We start from the raw sequence: 18,421 nt of genomic DNA, 5'->3' as shown, positions 1-18,421 counted from the left end.
AAAAGAGCAAAGCAGTAGCAAGTACAATTTACTAACCACTTGGCTCTGTGCTATACACTGAAAGCTTAAATAGCACAGTGGATAAGTGCTTTGGGGCACTAGGGCCTAAGAGACCTGGATTGGAATTCTAGCTCTCCTATTTGCAAGTTGTATGATGTCTGGATTTTGTAAGTCTTACTTAGCTTTCCCATCTATTAAATAGCAATAATGGTACACCACCTCAAAAGGCTCTTATGAAGATTAAGTAAAATAATGTACGAAAAGTGCTCAATCAATATTCACTACTGTTGCTTCCTTTAATCAATACAATAATCTGATGACATAGGTACTGTTATTGCATTTTGCAGTTAGGAAAAACTAAGGCTTACAAATAGTAGGGCAGTTTTAGAGTCTGATAAAAAATAAGGTTTATACATTTTACCACCACCAAATGGCTTACACTTTAAACATTTTTGTAAAAGTAAACTAATTATGTATTTAACAAATCTCAAATTTTGCAACTTTAGAATAATAATAAAAGAGAAAGCAAAAAATTCAATTTAAAGAATTAAGTATTCATGGAGGATTTCTATTTGCAAGGAATATATACATCAACATCTATATCTTAATTTAATCTTCATATCCACATAGTCAGAAATTATCATTCTTATTTTTAAAATAAGAAAACTAAAGCCAAAAAATTTAAGAAATTTATGAATGGCCACACAGTTCTAGCACATGAAAATTTAGGAATAAAACTAAGGCCTTTCAAGACTACCTCCAGAACAATTCAGATGTTCCTAATTAAAATACTATGTTAATATGCTTTTATATCTAAGGCACTAAACTGCTAAAAAAAATATTAACCTAGATATCTGTTCAAAATATAGTCTATGGTTACATTTAAAAAATAACTTACTATATATTACATGGCTTATATATATTATACTTATTGATTCAGCCTTAAATACTCTATTATGCCTCTAATCAAAATTTGCCTGCTTAGGATGGATTCCGTGACCTTCTCTGAATTCTCTTCAATCAGCCAGAAGCTCTCCAACATTCCATCTTAGAACTCACTCCTGTTAACAATAAATCCACAGTGCTTACCCTCCACACACCCCCCGCACAAAAAATCATAATCTAGAAAATTTTACCATCAACATAATTGAATGTAAAACAGAACACAGCAATTAATATAGTGAATTTTTCACTGGAATACAAATAGGGGAGAGAGAGAGAGAGAGAGAGAGAGAGAGAGAGAGAGAGAGAGAGAGAGAGAGAGAGAGAGAGAGAGAAAATGTAGAAAAAATATTATTAAGAGACTGACTATGCCCTGGCCGGGTAGCTTAGTTGGTTAAAGCATCATCCCAATATGCCAAAGTTGCAGGTTCAATCCCTGGCTAGGGCACATACAAGAGTCAACCAATGAATGGGTAAATAAGTGGAACAACAAATCGTTGTTTGTCTGTCTCTTTCTCTCACTCTCTAAAAATAAAAATTTAAAAAGTCAATCAATAAAAATTGTTTAAAAGACAGCAAGTATATGTATCAAGAGCAAAAAGCAATGAATAGTGAGATAATTAAATGCCAGTTACTAATAGTGAATGCTATGGGGGAAAGAGAGAGGGAATTTATGGGTATACAAGATTTAGTTAGAAAGGGTTAATATTCTTTATATAAAATAGAGCACTATTACTTTAAATTTTGGTGGTAAAGGGATAAATTGTTTCACCCAATGAAACCATAAAATCTGATTTTAGAAAAACTGGCCCTCCACCAAACTATAAAATAAGTCCTTCCAAAAAGGTTGCTAAGAATATACAAAGAGTCTTGTTATAAAATAATCCTGTGGCAGAAAAGATAGAGGGCTAGCTATTGTTGAGTAATTTCTATAGCTAATCAATGTGACACTGTAAAATGTGTTTTAAATTTGTGACTTTAGTCTTCATTTGGCATTTCATTTTAATTTTTTGGAAATTAAAGGTATTTGTCCACAAGGAGCTGAAACATGGAGCTGAAAAAGTTTTAAACTGTTTTATGTATTGTCAATATTTAACCTCAGGTAAAGCATTGGAAAAACTTCACTTTTATGTAATTAGGGGCAGAAGGAGAGACACTGAGAGTATCTGTTCTAATAGTGGCATAGTTGAAAATATGAGATCAGAGATTCTGGCAAATACTAAAATATTTTTACATAGCATACCCCAAATATTCTTTATATTTAAATATTTATGGTATTGTTATAGCACTCAGTAAATAAAGCATTCACAAATCTTCCTCTGGTTAATAACATTAGATTTAAAATACTCTCAATTTTTAATTCTGCAGAATGCATCTTAAGGATTGCTCTACTTGTTTTTATACTGAAAACAGGGGTTTTGTCTCTTTGGCTTTTGCTTTGAGTGGCAAACTGACAAAGTGAGAGAGACAAATAAAAATAAAGTTGATTATATTTTATGTGAAAGTTTAAAAATAAAATTAGTCTATAACAGTTTTGCAACTCCCAAAAATTTGAACGCAGACACATTAGATAAATTTGACTATATAGAATGTGTGATTTTAAAACTTTCTATTCTATTTGGTGGTATTTATCTCAGGCATTTAAGAAAAGAGCAAGTATAAGTTTTACTAGTCAAAGAACCCCTGGTTCATATGCTAGGATTCAAGGCAGAATTTATATATCAATTTATAAATTATCTACATTCAATTCTTTCCTGATCTTAGTTGACCCATGATCTGTGGTTTAAAAGTAAATAAGCTTGTTTTAGGAATATTTTTAATTAACACATTAACTGATACCTCAAAGATTTGTGCATAAACAGTTTCCTAGTTCCTCACCAACTTTTTTAGACTTCTGTCATTTTCTGAGAACTAGAGTAGGTCTACATAACTGTTTGCTTACACCTATCACTACTTAACCCTCCACTATCAAGTAACTCAGGTGTGTTGTATATTAAAACATAAAATTTAATATTAAAACAATGGAAAAGTGTAATCTCAGTCAACTCATTATTACTTTATAAATGATAAATGAATTGAGTAATTTTGTTAATTCTAATGCAAATAAACAGCATTTTAAACAACTAAAATGCCAGATGGCAGTCAATTAAGAAGAGATAACAAAGGATAAAAATAGAAAGCAATAATTACTTTTCCCACCTTCTCTTATTAACTATATGAAAATTGAAAAGAAATGGAAAAGAAAAAGATATACCGTAAAATGTCTTAAAATTAACAACAACAAAAAAAATAAGATAGATAGTCATCAACAAACAGTACAACTTCCAGCATGTTCTTTCTCCTCAGGCTATATATAGTAATGAGAGAAGCAAAGTGGAAGAATTAGGTTTGTGCATTTTCCCAGAGATGAAACTCAAATGAGTGGAAGAAATTGGGAAAGTGTCCCACCTAGTGATAAGGAAGACCAAATACCTTTGTGCTTGTCCCGTTTATGCTTTAGCTGTGCTGGATGGGATCTGAGTCTGGCTAGAGCCTGTTCTCGATGGTTCATAAAAATAGGACCAGCAAATACAAGGGGGCCTGAGGAGAAACATTTTGTATGTGCATAGAAAAGCTCACAAAATGAAAACACTACAATGAAAAAAAGTAAGTCAAACTAAAAAGCATGGAAATTTATTCTTTATTGTTTTAGACATTATACTTTTCTCCCAATTCCCCCACATTAACCCTCCCACCCCCAACCATAACCTATTTACCATTCCATACACAAGTTTTAATATCTTATAGTTTATACAGTACAAATTCTAATTTCTATACTTGTAAAATTATCAGGTAGCTACTAACAGTCTCAAACAATTAGAAAGCTCAAACAGAATAAATAAAATATTTTACCTTACAAATATTTTTAACATTATATATATTCAAATTTAGTAATCTACATGATCATTAAAAACAAAAATCTTTCATACTGCAATACCAAAAATCAACTAATTTTTAAATTCAGGATTAAATTTAAGTAGGGTCTTGAAGATTTAATATCCATATCAGTCTTACTACAAAACTAAGATAAGTGTTACTGACTTAACTTCATTCTGTCATAGAAGTAAGGAAACAAGACGGCCAAAACAAAAAAACACAAAAAAATTTTAGTATGATCTGATACAGACGTATTTAATTTTCTAAAACATTAAATCTAACTTTATAATTTCTTTAACCACATACACAAAATCAGAAACAAGGATAAACTGAGTTTCATATTGATGCTGAAGAGGGGAATCTAAACCCAGTAACATTTATGGAACAGTAGTCATCTCTCATAAAATAATTTCTTTCTGAAACTCCACATGTACATACACATACATACACAAATACATAGTCACAAAGATCACCATTATTTCCACTTTTTAGTATTCAATTTAAAAAATGTATAGCCAAATTAATTTCAATAAAATTTAAAAACTGCTTTTCCCCATTAACATAAGCTTGAAAAGAAACTTTAAATTATTCCTTAAGTTTTCAGTTCTTTTTTTTATACAACAGAACTGAAGCTTCCTTAAGTTTTAGAAATATGTCTACAAATTTCATAACACTCTAAATTTGACAGTTAAGAACTATTTGAAAAGAAAATTGACAATATATAAACAGTGAACATTTTTAATTTAAGCAATTTTCTTCATAATTCTCTACAGATCTTCAGCTATAATTACTTTTTATAACAATAGAACAAAACAAAACTACTGCCCTTTTATAAAATTTGACAAATGTCAAATTAAAATACCAAAATACCCTTTATAAACGTTTATAAATAGGTACAAAAATATATTTCATTATGTCTTTAGATATAGATAAAAATACAAGCAGCACCAGTTCTATAAAAACAAACAAGATTAACAAACATATTTTATGATTATTACAAAGAAATACGCTAATCCAGTAACAAATGGGGCAAAAGTAGGTTTACAGTTGTGAGTATACAAAACAGTTTATACTCCTATTATTTATTTACTGTATTATTTTGCACATGAACAACTGTAAACCTACTTTTGCCCACCCTATATTATTTCCCAGTAATACAGTATCAATTCTTTTTAGACTAAGGCTATTTAAATTGAGCTCTTTAAAATGTAGTAAATGGGGAGGAACCACGATGGCAGCGTAGGTAAATACAGTACTCACATCCTCCCACAACCACATCAAAATTACAACTAAAATACAGAACAACCCTCTTTCAGAGCCACCCGAATCTGGCTGAATGGAAGTCCTACAACTAAGAAATTAAAGAAGAAGCCACATTGAGACTGGTACAAGAGGCAGAGGCTCACAATGGGGTGGTTCCACACCCATGTTCGGTGGATAAAAATCAGGAGGGATACCTTGGCTGTGGAGTTCCCCCTTGAGGAGCATGGGGTCCCAGTCCCACACTAGGCCCCTCAAGCTCAGTATCCCAGTCCCTGGAAGTAAGTCCCCTTAACTTCTAGCTGTGAAAACCAGTGGGGATAAAGGCTGAATGAGACTAAGGGCTGCTGCAGTCCCAGGCAGCTCCTCTTAAAGGGCCAGCGCACAGAGTCACTTACTCTGAGCTTCAGCACAGGGATAGCAGCTTGAAAGGCACCAGAGATATTGAATTGTTTGGGGTCAGATTGAGAGCTGGAGGGACAGCTTTCTCCTAGACAGAAGTGCTGACAGAAGGCATTATTCCTTTGATGAGCCCTCCCTTCTAGAGCTATACCTGAGACTCCATCAACTTGGCTCACAGGGTTTGCAGCACACTGTTGATTCCCTGAAACCCTGCTCACCCAACTGTCAGGCCCACCCAAGATGTTTCCACGGGCTTTCCCATTGGAATGGCCTGTCTTGGCTCATACTTCAGATTTAACTAAAATATCTCAAATGAGTAGCATCTGGCCTCAGCAAGCCCTATACCTCTAGCTAAGTGGCTGCAGGCCCAGCATTAGAAGCAGCTGGCCTTACATGGTTCACAGGTTGGCCTTACCTGGGCTCCTTCAAACACAAGAAGCAGCCATCTGCAGATCACTTTGTAGCTTATGCCTGGTGGCCCTGGGCAGAACACAGGCAGTGGTTGACCTTGGCCTGCACCATCTGGAAGGCTCCAGAGACAGTGCACCCAGTTGACAGCTTCAGACTACATCAAAGCACCACCACCCAACCACCTCCATAAGCAACACACTCAAGGCAGACTCAGCAGTATCAGAGCCCTGATGAAGTAAGTCCTGCTCTGTGTAGTGGGCCACTGCACAGCTGAACCTCCAAGGAGGTTGGAGGTCACAGCCAGTCCTTGATTGGCCTGGATAAATCCTTCCTTTTGACATGCCAAGAGCGATCAAGACTTAACTATAATAGGAGGGTATACAGTCCACATGGGGAGCCCACCACAGTGCCCAGCTGAGGTGATCAAGAAGGCTGTGCCTCTGGACCCTACAGGACATCTACTATATTAGTCCAAGCTATCAAGGCTGGGAGATGTAGCAGCTCTACCTAATACATAGAAACAAACACAGGGAGACTGCCACATAATGAGGAGACAAAGAAACATGGCCCAAATGAAACAACAGAACAAAACTCCAGAAAAACAATTAAACAAAATGGAGATAAGCAATCTACTAGATGCAGAGTTCAAAACATTGGTTATAAGGATGCTCAAGGAACTTAGTGAGGCCCTCAACAGCATAAAAAAGAACCAGTTAGAAATAAAGGCTATACTGATTAAAATAAAGAATAATTTACAGGGAATCAACAGTAGAGTAGATGACGCTGAGATTCAATCAGCGATTGGGAATATAAGGAAGCAAAAAATACCCAATGAGAATGGCAAAAAAATAAAATAAAATAATGAGGATAGTGTAAGGAGCCTCTGTGTACCAACATTCGCATCATGGGGATGCCAGAGGAGAAGAGAGAGAGCAAGAAATTGAAAACTTATTTGAAAAAATAATGACATAAAACTTCCCTAACTTGATGGAAGAAACAAATATACAAGTCCAAGAAGCACAGATAGTTGCAAACAAGATGAACCCTAAAAGGCCCACACCAAGATACATTATAATTAAAATGCAAAAGGTTAAAGATAAAGAGAGAATCTTACAAACAAGAAAAATGCAGTTAGTTACCTACAAGGGAGCTCCCATAAGACTGTCAATTGTTTTCTCAATAGAAACCTTGTAAGCAAGAAGGGAATGGCAAGAAAAATTCAAAGTGATAAAAAGCAAGGACCTACAACCAAAATTACTCAACCCTGCAAAGCTATCATTTAGAATCAGAGGACAGATAAATCTCTTCCCAAATAAGAAAAAGCTAAAGGAGTTCAGTAGCACCAAACCAATATTATATGAAACTAGAGGCCCAGTGCACAAAATTCATGCACAGGTAGGGTCCCTCCTGGCTGGGGCCTTCCTGTGTTTCGTGCCGCCCCCTGGTGGTCAGCGCACATCATAGCGAGCAATCAAACTCAGGTCGGTCGAACTCCCAAGGGAACACTTTGCATATTAGGCTTTTATATATATAGATGTTAAAAGGGTTTTATTTAAGAAAAAAAGAGATCACCAGCTGGTGTGGCTCAGTGGTTGAGCATCAACCTATGAACCAGGAGATCATGGTTTTGATTCCCAGTCAGGGCACAGGCCCAGGTTGTGGGCGCAATCACCAGTAGGGGGCATGCTGGAGGCAGCCAATTAATGATTTTCTTTCATCATTGATGTTTCCATCTCTCTCTCCCTCTCCCTTCCTCTCTCTGTGATGAATTAAAAATAAGAAAGAAAAAAGATAAAAAAATAGGAATAAAATGGCAATAAATACATATCTACCAACTGAATCTAGAAACAAAATGAACAAGCAGAACAGAAACAGACACAAAGATACAGAGAACTTTGTGTTGGTTGTCACAAGTGTGGTCCTAAAATTTTGATCCACTTTGAAACAGTTAACCAAAGCTTGGTAAAGAAGATAAGATAAACAAGTCAAGTAAAAATATTTAACATAACATAACCCTGAAGTTAAGAAATTTCAACATAGATAAAAGCCAATTACTAGTGAGCATAATTATTAACATATTATTAAACTGTTAGTATCTAAAAAAGTAACAAGCAAAAGCCAAGAAGAAAAACAAAACAAAACAGGTACGTATGGCAGTTAGAACACTAAATTTTTTTTTTACGTTCCTGTTCCTCATGAGGACAAAACAAGACTAACAATCCTAGCATGGAGCCAAACAAGAGCCCTACAACACTGTACATGTGACTCAAATCTGTATATAGGACTCTCATGCAGAAATTCTACTTCATTAGGCCCATTTGATGATGATGTAGAAAATCCCCTGAGCAGTGGTTCTGACACTTCAGCACCAACAGCATCACCTGGTGGGCTTGTTTAAATAGTTTGCTGGGTCATGAGTTTCTGATTCAGTCATTCTGGGATGGGACCTGAGAACAGGTAATTGTGTGTGTGTTTTTGTGTGTGTATGTTGTGTTTTTTTTAAGTACTACATTTCTTGGTTAATTGTTATGGGTACACTTTTTGAAATATATTTTTATTGATTTGACAGAGAAAAAGGGAGAGGGAGAGTGAGAGAGAGGGAAAAAAAAACAAAAAACAGTTAGTTGCCACCTGCACATACTCCGACCGGAGAAGAAACCCGCAACCTGGGTATGTGCTCTGACTTGGAATTGAACCTACGACCTTTTGGTGCATGGGATGACGCTCAACAAACTGAGCCAGGGCAAGAATAGGCAATTGTAACTAGAGCCCAAGTCATGCTGGTCCCTTTGAGAGCACTTTAATAACCCCTGACCAGAAATAATTAAAGCATAGTACCTAAAAGGGATACCTCCATCCAATTAAAATAAAAATATTTTTTTAAAAACAAAGTTAAAATATAAATGCCTTAGAACCAGTCTCTCTCTCTCTCTCTCTCTCTCTCTCTCTCTCTCTCTCCATATATATATATATGTAAATATTTTTAAATCCTCACCTGAGAATGTTTATTGATTTTTTTTAAGAGAGAGAGAGAAATGGGGAGAGAGGCAGAGAAACATCGATGTGAGAGAAAAACATCTATCGGTTGCCTCCCAACCTGGAACGTAAGTCTGTGCTTATGAAATAAGATACAATAACATAAATTCTGTAAATATTTAAATAATGGAGTTTTTAATCTTTATAAAAGATTAGAGTTTACATTTTAAAAATTAATGGTAAGAGAATATTCTGCAATTACAAAGTTTTGTTGAATAACCAATGCATAAATCAATGTCTTTATTTTTGATATGCAGAATATACTATAGTGAGAGAAGAACAGCTTTTTATAGAAAAAGATTAACAAAATATACAGAATTAGGCAAGTGATTAAATGTCATCACAAGGATTTGGTGAGTTTTGTAGGTCAATTCATATGATTCAACCTAATAGTTCTAAAAAGAGAAAAAACAGGTAGTAAAAAGGTACACTGATAAGTAACGTTAGGCAAATCATATCATTATATAAAGGAATTATCACTCAATTACCATATGTTATTAAGACCCAAAAGTTAAATTTTACTCTATTTTCTATAAAACATTTAATATGCAATTTTCACATATTTATATTATGTAAATAATGACAGTATATACATTAATCTCATTAAAATATCATTTAAAGGCAAAGACTTTATGTAAACAAAGCCAAACTAACAGCAAATAATCACTGTTACCAATTAATCAACACTGCTTATCAAGCTCTTATAAAGAGTAATCCAAGCATATATTTTACAACTTAAATGTAATAAAAATGGAATATACCACTTGTGCTATATATTTTATTGCTTATTACATTTTACATTAGAAATTACCTAGAAAAAACAACTTGTAATGATGGTTAATGAATAATAGGTTCTATATTATATATTAAATAATATATCATTTCTAATAAGAATTTAAAATATACAACATCAGTAAATGTTTCTAATCAATCTTTTGCCTAGCAGAGAAATAAAATCACAGAACTCTGTAATAATCCATCTTAATCCTAAAACGAAAAGATTCTATTAGGCATAAAGAGCTTTAGTAACACATATTTATTTCTGTTCATTGGCTATATACTCAAACATCTACTATAACCACCATTAAATGTATCTTAGCCTCAAAAACTATCACAAACAATGAGGACTAGATAAATAATAAATCTATCTTCACAATTAAAACCTGCAGACACTCCTTCTTGTACATAACCAGAATAAGATTTTCAAACAAAGACAAAAGACATATAAAAGCATAGCTATGCACTGGATTGAAATGAAGGGTAGTAGGACTATGCCTAAATGATAATGATTACAAATTAGTAAGAAAACAGAAAACCTAGTTTATGATTAAACTAGAGGCCCGGTGCACAAAATTCATGCATGATAGGGTCCCTAGGCCTGGCCAGCGATCAGGGCCAATCAGATTCCCCGCCTCCCTGCCTCCTCCTTCCCTCGCCACCCACACACCACCACCACATGGTCCCCGCCTCCCAGCCTCCCGGCTTCCCCGCCTCCTCCTTCCCTTGCTCCCTCAGCACCCCACCTCCACCACTGGTCACCCACCATGTTCCGCCCTGCCCCCTTGTGGTTAGCACACGCCATAACGAGCGATCAAACTCCCGGTCTGCCGGTTGAACTCCCAAGGGGACAATTTGCATATTAGCCTTATATTATATAGGATAGATGAGTCCAAAATCTGGGTGAAGAACTAGTCCTTAGAATTTATAGTTTTTAAATAATTGCCATTGCTAATAGTTTTTAATGCTTGGCTAATGGCATAACAATTCTTAAAACAGTGATTTTTGCCATAAATACTCTACTAAATTAAATGTATGTTATTAATTAGCACAATCATAAATACCCTGAATATTTTCATGAGTACTAGAATGTTACTAATTTTAACTTCGATTTCTTACCAAATCAGCCTATCCTATATCTTTTCAGTGGTCTCAGTAGAGGGTAAGAAAATGGATTTTCAAATACTTTTTCTCTGCAGCTACATCTTACCTCTTCCTTCCTCTAATCTGTGTCTCCTGATTACTCGCTGCCGTTTTTCTTCTTGTCTTAACTGAAGGTGTTCTTCAATGTTAACCCCAGGCACTGGGACAGCTAATGATTGATCAAAAAAATTTATATGTAGATATGTAATTATATATATATATATATGTGTGTGTTTATACACACAAACACATAATATAATAGATATAATAATAGATATAAAACTATATGAAATTCAAGAACATAAAAGCTAACAAAAACAGTCTAAAACAAATTATTTTTAATGCAAAAAAATCTTAGCAAAAAAGAAAGTATTTCTTCCCTTTATTAATGACATATTTTCAGTTACAATACATGCTGTATTATATTATTAACTACTAGAGGCCCGGTGCATGAAATTCATGCACGGGTAGGTTCCCTAGGCCTGGCCAGCGATCAGGGCCTATTAGGGCCTTCCGGCTGCTGACCGGGGCCTTCCTTCATTCCGCGCTACCCCTGATGGTCAGCGCAAGTCATAGGGAGCAGTTAAACTCCCAATCTGTCGGACTCCTGAGAGGACTATTTGCATATTAGCCTTTTATTATATAAGATTATCTTAACGTTTTAGCACATATCTAATAGAAATTATTTAAACTATCCTTATTACTGAGTTGAGGACAAGATGTTTGGTACAATAAAGCAAATTACCTAATAGAAGGTCTAAAGGTATCATCTCTTTCACTGCATCAAGAATTCCTCTTTGTCTTGCCTCTTGACCATCCAACTCTCTTGCACAAGCTTTGCAACATCCACACACAGCACAGCCAGATTCTCCGGAACCACAACCACAGATACTTAAAAAAAAAAAAAAAAAAAAAAAAGAATTAACTGAAATCCTTCTACTCTTTCCTTAAAACACTTTTCTGTATGAGGTACCATCTCACACCTGTCAGAATGGCTATCATCAACAAATCAACAAACAACAAGTGCTGGCGAGGATGTGGAGAAAAGGGAACCCTTGTACACTACTGGTGGGAATGCAGACTGGTGCAGCCACTGTGGGAAACAGTATGGAGTTTCCTCAAAAAATTAAAAATGGAACTCCCATTTGACCCAGTAATCCCACTCCTAGGATTATATCCCAAAAAGTCAGAAACACCAATCAGAAAAAACATGCATCCCTATGTTCATAACCAATGGACACAGACAATGGGGGGTACAGGAAGACCAGGGCTGGGGCGTAAGGGGCAGGCTGGGAGAGGACAATGGGGGGGAGGGGAAGGGGACATATGTAATACTTTCAACAATAAAGAATTGCAAAAAAAAACTTTTCTGCATTTTTGAGATTAAATTAAATGAGGCAAAAATGAAATCAATCCTTCAGATCAGGATCAGGATATGTCAATTTTTAAGGAAAGGTATGAATCTATATATATAAAAGCCTAAGTGACCGAACAACCGGATGGTAGCTATGATGCACACTGACCACCAGGGGGGCAGATGCTCAAAGCAGGAGCTGCCCCCTGGTGGTCAGTGGGCTTCCACAGCAGGAGCATCGCTCAGCTGATAGACGAGTCTAGACGCTGGGCTGATGGGCTGGCGAGCGTAGCTGCGAAGGCAAGAGCCTCTCCGGCGGACATCCCCCCTGCACAACTGAGCAGCAGAAGCAGACACAGCTAGGCTGGGATGAGTGGGAATGGTGCAGCGCTGCGCCCAGCCCAGCCTCGGGCTCCTCCCCCACCACCTGTCCCTTCCCACACTACTTCGTGCTGTGCAGGATCAACACAGACAGTGGGCTAGAGTCCAACAAGCTGACGGGTAAGGCCAAGCTACAGTGGCACAGAGGTCCACTGATACCCACAGGCCAGGCCAGGCCAAGGGACCCCACCGGTGCATGAATCCATGCACCAGGCCTCTACTAGATGAATAATTAAAAACGAAAGTTTATTAAGTTCCTCATATTTCTACAGAAAATACAAACGTATTCTATCTTCAAAGCTGCTATTAACAAATATTCTTCACGTTTTCACAATTAGTGAAGGACCAGCAGCTTTACTATTAAGTGGTCTGGATGGCTTGGTTAGTAAACAAACAAACATTCCTACCTACCAGATAAGTTAAGGGAGGTGTGGGCAGCCCACCTTGCCAGCTTAATGTATTAGTCTCCATTTCCCTCCCTATCCTTTATATGCTATCTTCTCCCATTAGCTCCTTTCACTGTGTCCAATTACCTGTTCTTTTTGCTCTTCTTTATCCTTTCATATCAGCTGTAAACTAAGCATATGGCATTTGATTATAATATAAAGAAGACAAGAACACTCCCGGAAGTTAGCTAGAGGGTCAGTGAACAATTAACTTCTTAGTCACATATTTTACAGATGCAGAAGTTATAGCTTTAATGATATTTGTTGGATAAGTCCTGAAAAACTTTAGACAGCCTTAATGAAACCCTGGTTATCCAGATTTAAGGAGGTTCAGGAGGAAGGACTTATCTGGCAGCAGACTTGAAAGACATAGCTAGGTGCCCTGTGAAACTTGTAGCTTTCAAATGTAAACACTACTGACAACTGGAGGATCACTAACTACAACATTAAAAACTGATACAATAAAATGCCCTACTGAATTGTATATGGGCACTATTTAAAAAATAATGTTTATTTCTAAACCTATTCTAAGATATATAGTCAAAATTTTATAACTGAAGTCATTTTTAATAGTGCTTAGTGTCCCGGCACAAATTCCTATGTTGACTTTATTCATGTATTCATATCTGCTTCATTAGTAAAGAAATTATTGTACTTGGTTAGGTACTGTCCATTTATCTATAAATAATTATTGAAAACTGACAGTAAATCGGGGGGGAAGCATATAAAGAAGAATGAATAATTTCAGGAAGGACAAGAGAATTATAAATTCATTTATAATATGCATCGATTACTTAAGTTCAGATATTGGGGACATTTAATTTTAATGGAAATAGATTGAGGCATCTCCAGGAGGATAAATTTCAACTCCTTGTAAAAGAAATATTATCTTTAGTTCTGGTTGGCATGCTCAGTGGTTAGAGCATTGGCTCATGCACCAAAGGGTCACAGGTTCAATTCCCAGTCAAGGACACATACCTGGGTTGCAGGTTCAATTCCTGGCCCCGTCCAGGCACGAGGTACGGGAGGCAACCAGTCTATCTTTCTCTCTCTTTCCCTTCCACTCTCTCTAAAAATCAATGGGAAAAAATATCCTTGGGTGAGGATTAAAAAAAAAAAAAAAAGGAAAAAAAGAAAAATTATCCTTTGATAGAGAGCCAAAATATTATTTCAGTAGTTTAAAAGAAAAGACCTATTATTTAAGATCTATTTCACTATGTTAGGCCATAGTATAATTCCAGAAATGTACTCAGAGTAGATCCAAACATTATTTTGGAAGAAGCACCTGACTATAAAGGAGGTGTCAAATAGGAAGGGCTGTCCTCACTATGGCTGATATTTTTTTCCCCAAGATTCCCTTTAATTTCCAAATTAAGCTAATTATCAAAATCTGATCTTAAAAAGATCAGATCTATCGTAATACAAAGATCTATCATAATTAATTTAATCTTACAAAGGATAGCCCATTATGTTACATTGGCTACAAATGGCAACACAAAAATAAGAATCAAAATCTTCCCTAACATTCTAGGGAAAAATCTGCATTCTGATTGTGCCTAACTCATACCTTAACTTTAAAATGACAAAACAGACCCTGAAAAAAAAAAATAATGGTAAAGGAAGAATAAAAACTATATATAACAGGTGCAATGCAACTTTAGCCACGATAGTTCCTAGAACTCCTAAAATTGCAGAGTAAATTCAATTGAAAAGAAAATGATATATCCCTAATAAAACAACCTATATGTTTTTTTATAATTCTACTCAGAAAAAATTCCTATGTGTTTTTAAAGCAGTCTTAGAAAGAATACAAATGGCTCAGTGGTTGAGCTTTGACTTATGAACCAGGAGGTTATGGTTCGATTCCTGGTCAGGGCACATGCCCCAATTGCAGGCTCAATCCCCAGTGTGGGGCATGTAGGAGGTAACCCATCAATGATTCTCTTTCATCATTGTCCCTTTCCCTTCTCCTTTCTCTGAAATCAGTAAAGACATATTTTTAAAAAAAAGAATACAAATGAAGGCATAACCCAAGCCTTGAAAAAGATGACCTTTTTAAAAATAATGCTTTAAATGGATCAAATGATATAAAAATGACACTAAATTAGAATTTATTATAATTCCCCACCCCTGCTCTAAGTATGTCCTCAGGTGAGGATTAAAAATAAAAAATAAAGAAAGAAATAACACAGAATACTCTGAAATAATTTTGAAAAGACATGTGTTTTATGCATTTTCTAGTAACATTTTATTTCTTCAGTATTAATTCTTTTTCTTACCCTCCAGGAACTCTGTCTGGACGCCCACTACTGACACAGCTGGCTCCATAACCTGTACAGTCTCCACAGACAGTACACACCATGCACTGCTCCAGCTTCCACTTATGCATGCCTGGAGGGCACATCATAGACTTCTCATCTTTTTCATCTAGTTCTTCTTCTAGGTCTTCATCCATTGCTGTGGCCATATTTTCAATTCCAAACCCTATTTGAGAGAACAATTTATAATTTTTTCGATTATTCCCATGTCTAAAAAAACTGACATTTATATTTCCCAATTAAGTATATATATATAACATATACTAATCCAAATGAGTATACAAAGAAATGATAAAATATAAGAGCAAGAAAAATAAAATTTACTTGAAGGCCTACCAATAAGTGCTCTCCCCATTTCCCTTTCTGCAAAAAGAGTCAGGGAAGACAGAAACATCTCTTAGCTGTTGTTTTTTGTCAATCATACTTTTAATTTTTTTGGATTTTAATTTTCGTCCCTCCTTTCCATCTTCACTGCCAACACTTTTGTCCAACAGACCAAAGAATGATTACTAACCACACTTTAAGCCAAGAGTCCCTCCAATCTAGACCATCCTCCCACTGCTAGCAATCAGCTTTATAAAACATACACTTAATCCTATGACTTCACAATTTACAAAATTCTTCAGCAAGATACAGTCATTCACAATATGGCTCCCAATTTTCTCCAAACTACTTCTTCCATGCAAACTACATTCTACCTAAACCTAAATTCCCTTTGCTTTCTAAACATCCTGTCCTTTCTCATACTCTGGGCCTTTGCTCATTCCTGCTCTATCTCTCTTCCTACCTCATATACCTGCCTCTCCATACCTCATCAACCAGAGTTTTTCAGACCTCAAAAACTCAAGTCAGAAGTCATTTCCTAGGAAAGCACTGACCACTTTTCTGAAGAAAACAGTCACTATCTCCTTAAACCTGTTTATACCTCAATTACAACTTAATTGTGCTATAATTCCTTCAACTATTTTTTTTTTTTTTTTTTTTTTTTTACTGAATACCTACCTAAATGCCGCAGGCATTTCCCTTGATGGCAAAGAGAGAGAACATTTTTTTGTAAAGGGCCAGACTGTGGCTTTATGGGCCATATAAGTCTGCCACACTTTTAAAAAATAGCACTTTAAAAGTATAAAACCCATTTTTAGCCTGGAAAGCCATACAAAAACAGGCTACTGAGCAGATGGCTTGTAGGTTTCTGCTTTAGGCACTGAGGACTATGATGATGAACTATTTATTATAAACCTTATAACTTAGTGATAAAGACACGCATTAATTAAATAGCCATACAGAAAAGAGTAAATATAAAACTTTGATAGACTTATAAAGGAACATATAGTGCTACAAGAGCATATAATAAAAGAACAAATCTGTGGGAATCAGGTAATTATTTTTAATCTTTGTCTTTTCTACTAGTCTTAGATCCTCAAAGACAAGGTATTACCTTACTCACTTTACCTCTTAACTTAGTCAACCTTACTCTCTTTTATCACTTATATCTATAATAGACTCAGTATATAGGTCTGTCTAACCATGAAATAAATTCATGGGATATATAACTTTTTTTATTTTTGCCACTTCTAATCTATGGACAGGTTGGAAAATTAGATAACCATGTATTGGATAACTACGCCTGTCTACAGTTAAAATCAAGCAATCCCAAGGAAGACCAAAGTGACTATTATTCATAAGAACAGGAACTAAAATATATTGAGCACATACCTGGGTCTACATATATTAATCATCCCAATTGTACTATAATTATTATCCTCAAATTAATCTCTAAAATTCAAAGCAATATCAATCACAATGCCAAGTAGAAAAGCTCACCCTCATACACATGGATAAAAAGGCCCCAACCTAACTACATAAAGCAAAAATTTATAAAAAAAACAACAGCAACTTGCCATCAAAATTGGAAAATTATATACAACAAGTAAAACCATAAACATAAAAGAGAGAATCCACAAATTAGTAAAAAATATTTGTAACACATACAATATAATATATAAAATACTGCTACTAATTAATAAGAAAAAGCTAGAAAAATAAGAAAAAATTAAAAAGATAGTCTAACTCACAATTCATAACCAATGGACTGCAAATTAAAAGAAAAATGAGAGACACAGCAATTTTCCTCCTAACTGTATACCCCAAAGAAATGCAAACATATTTTCACTAATATTTACTAGAAATGTTCAGAGCAACACTATTCATAATAACCCAAACTAGAAACTACCCAAATGTCCATAATACTAGCATAAGTTTTAAAACTGTGATATATTTACATAATTTAATACTACACGATGAGAATGAACAACTTACAGCTAACCATATCAACATAGATGAATCTCATAAAAGTAAAGCTGAGTGCAGGGAAGGGCAGTTGGGGGTGAGATCAGGCCGGCAGGGGAGGGCAGTTAGGGACGATCAGCAGGCAGAGGCAGTTAGGGGTGATCAGGCAGGCAGGCAGGTGAACGGTTAGGAGCCAGTGGTCCCAGATTGCGAGAGGGATGTCCGACTGCCAGTTTAGGTGGGATCGGGCCTAAACCAGCAGTCAGACATCCCCCAAGGGGTCCCCAATTGGAGAGGGTGCAGCTGGGCTCCCCCGCCCCCCTGTCCCCGCACGAATTTCATGCACCAGGCCATTAGTATTTATATAAAATTACAAAAACATACAAGTAAAAAACATTTGCTCAGAAATTAAAGGTGTAAAGTATATTTGATTATTTCAGTAATATACTGTCAAATAAACAAATTTCCTAACTTGTGAGTGTGAAATCAATCATTTACTTTGAAAATAGTAAGATTCTTTACCATGTTGTTCTGAAAAGCTAATGAAAAGGCTACACACAATTTAACATTAATACAGTAACACCTACCTTTCCCACCTGGGTTCATGGCACCAGTGTCTCGTCCACACTGTCCTTTATTATTTACACCAAAGGTCCAAACTTCTCCATTCTTCATTAAAACACAAGTGTGTGCTTTGCCCATAGCTACCTGAATTACAAAATGGCCCTTCAAATCTGTTACCAAAC

At 35.7% G+C, this 18,421-nt stretch overlaps 1 protein-coding gene across 12 annotated transcripts in view; it reads right to left on the bottom strand.

Annotated features, from left to right (window-relative positions):
- MYCBP2 (MYC binding protein 2) overlaps window positions 1–18,421 on the bottom strand; it is a 293,536-nt gene that overhangs the window by 199,355 nt on the left and 75,760 nt on the right. For 11 of the 12 annotated variants that reach the window (XM_079778973.1, XM_079778980.1, XM_079778981.1 and 8 more), the window contains exons 14-18: window positions 18,263–18,421; window positions 15,348–15,552; window positions 11,633–11,778; window positions 10,955–11,056; window positions 3,415–3,522 (exon numbers count right to left, since the gene is read on the bottom strand). In XM_079778973.1, the coding sequence (XP_079635099.1) occupies window positions 3,415–3,522; window positions 10,955–11,056; window positions 11,633–11,778; window positions 15,348–15,552; window positions 18,263–18,421 (720 nt within the window). The remainder of the gene's footprint in view (window positions 1–3,414; window positions 3,523–10,954; window positions 11,057–11,632; window positions 11,779–15,347; window positions 15,553–18,262) is intronic. The other variant, XM_079778985.1, reaches the window with a different exon arrangement.

This window comes from Cnephaeus nilssonii, assembly GCF_951640355.1.
Source record: "Cnephaeus nilssonii genome assembly, chromosome: 8".
NCBI lineage: Eukaryota > Metazoa > Chordata > Mammalia > Chiroptera > Vespertilionidae > Cnephaeus > Cnephaeus nilssonii.
The sequence above is the reverse complement of the archived record's forward strand: the minus strand, read 5'-3'. Positions and strand labels throughout refer to the sequence as shown.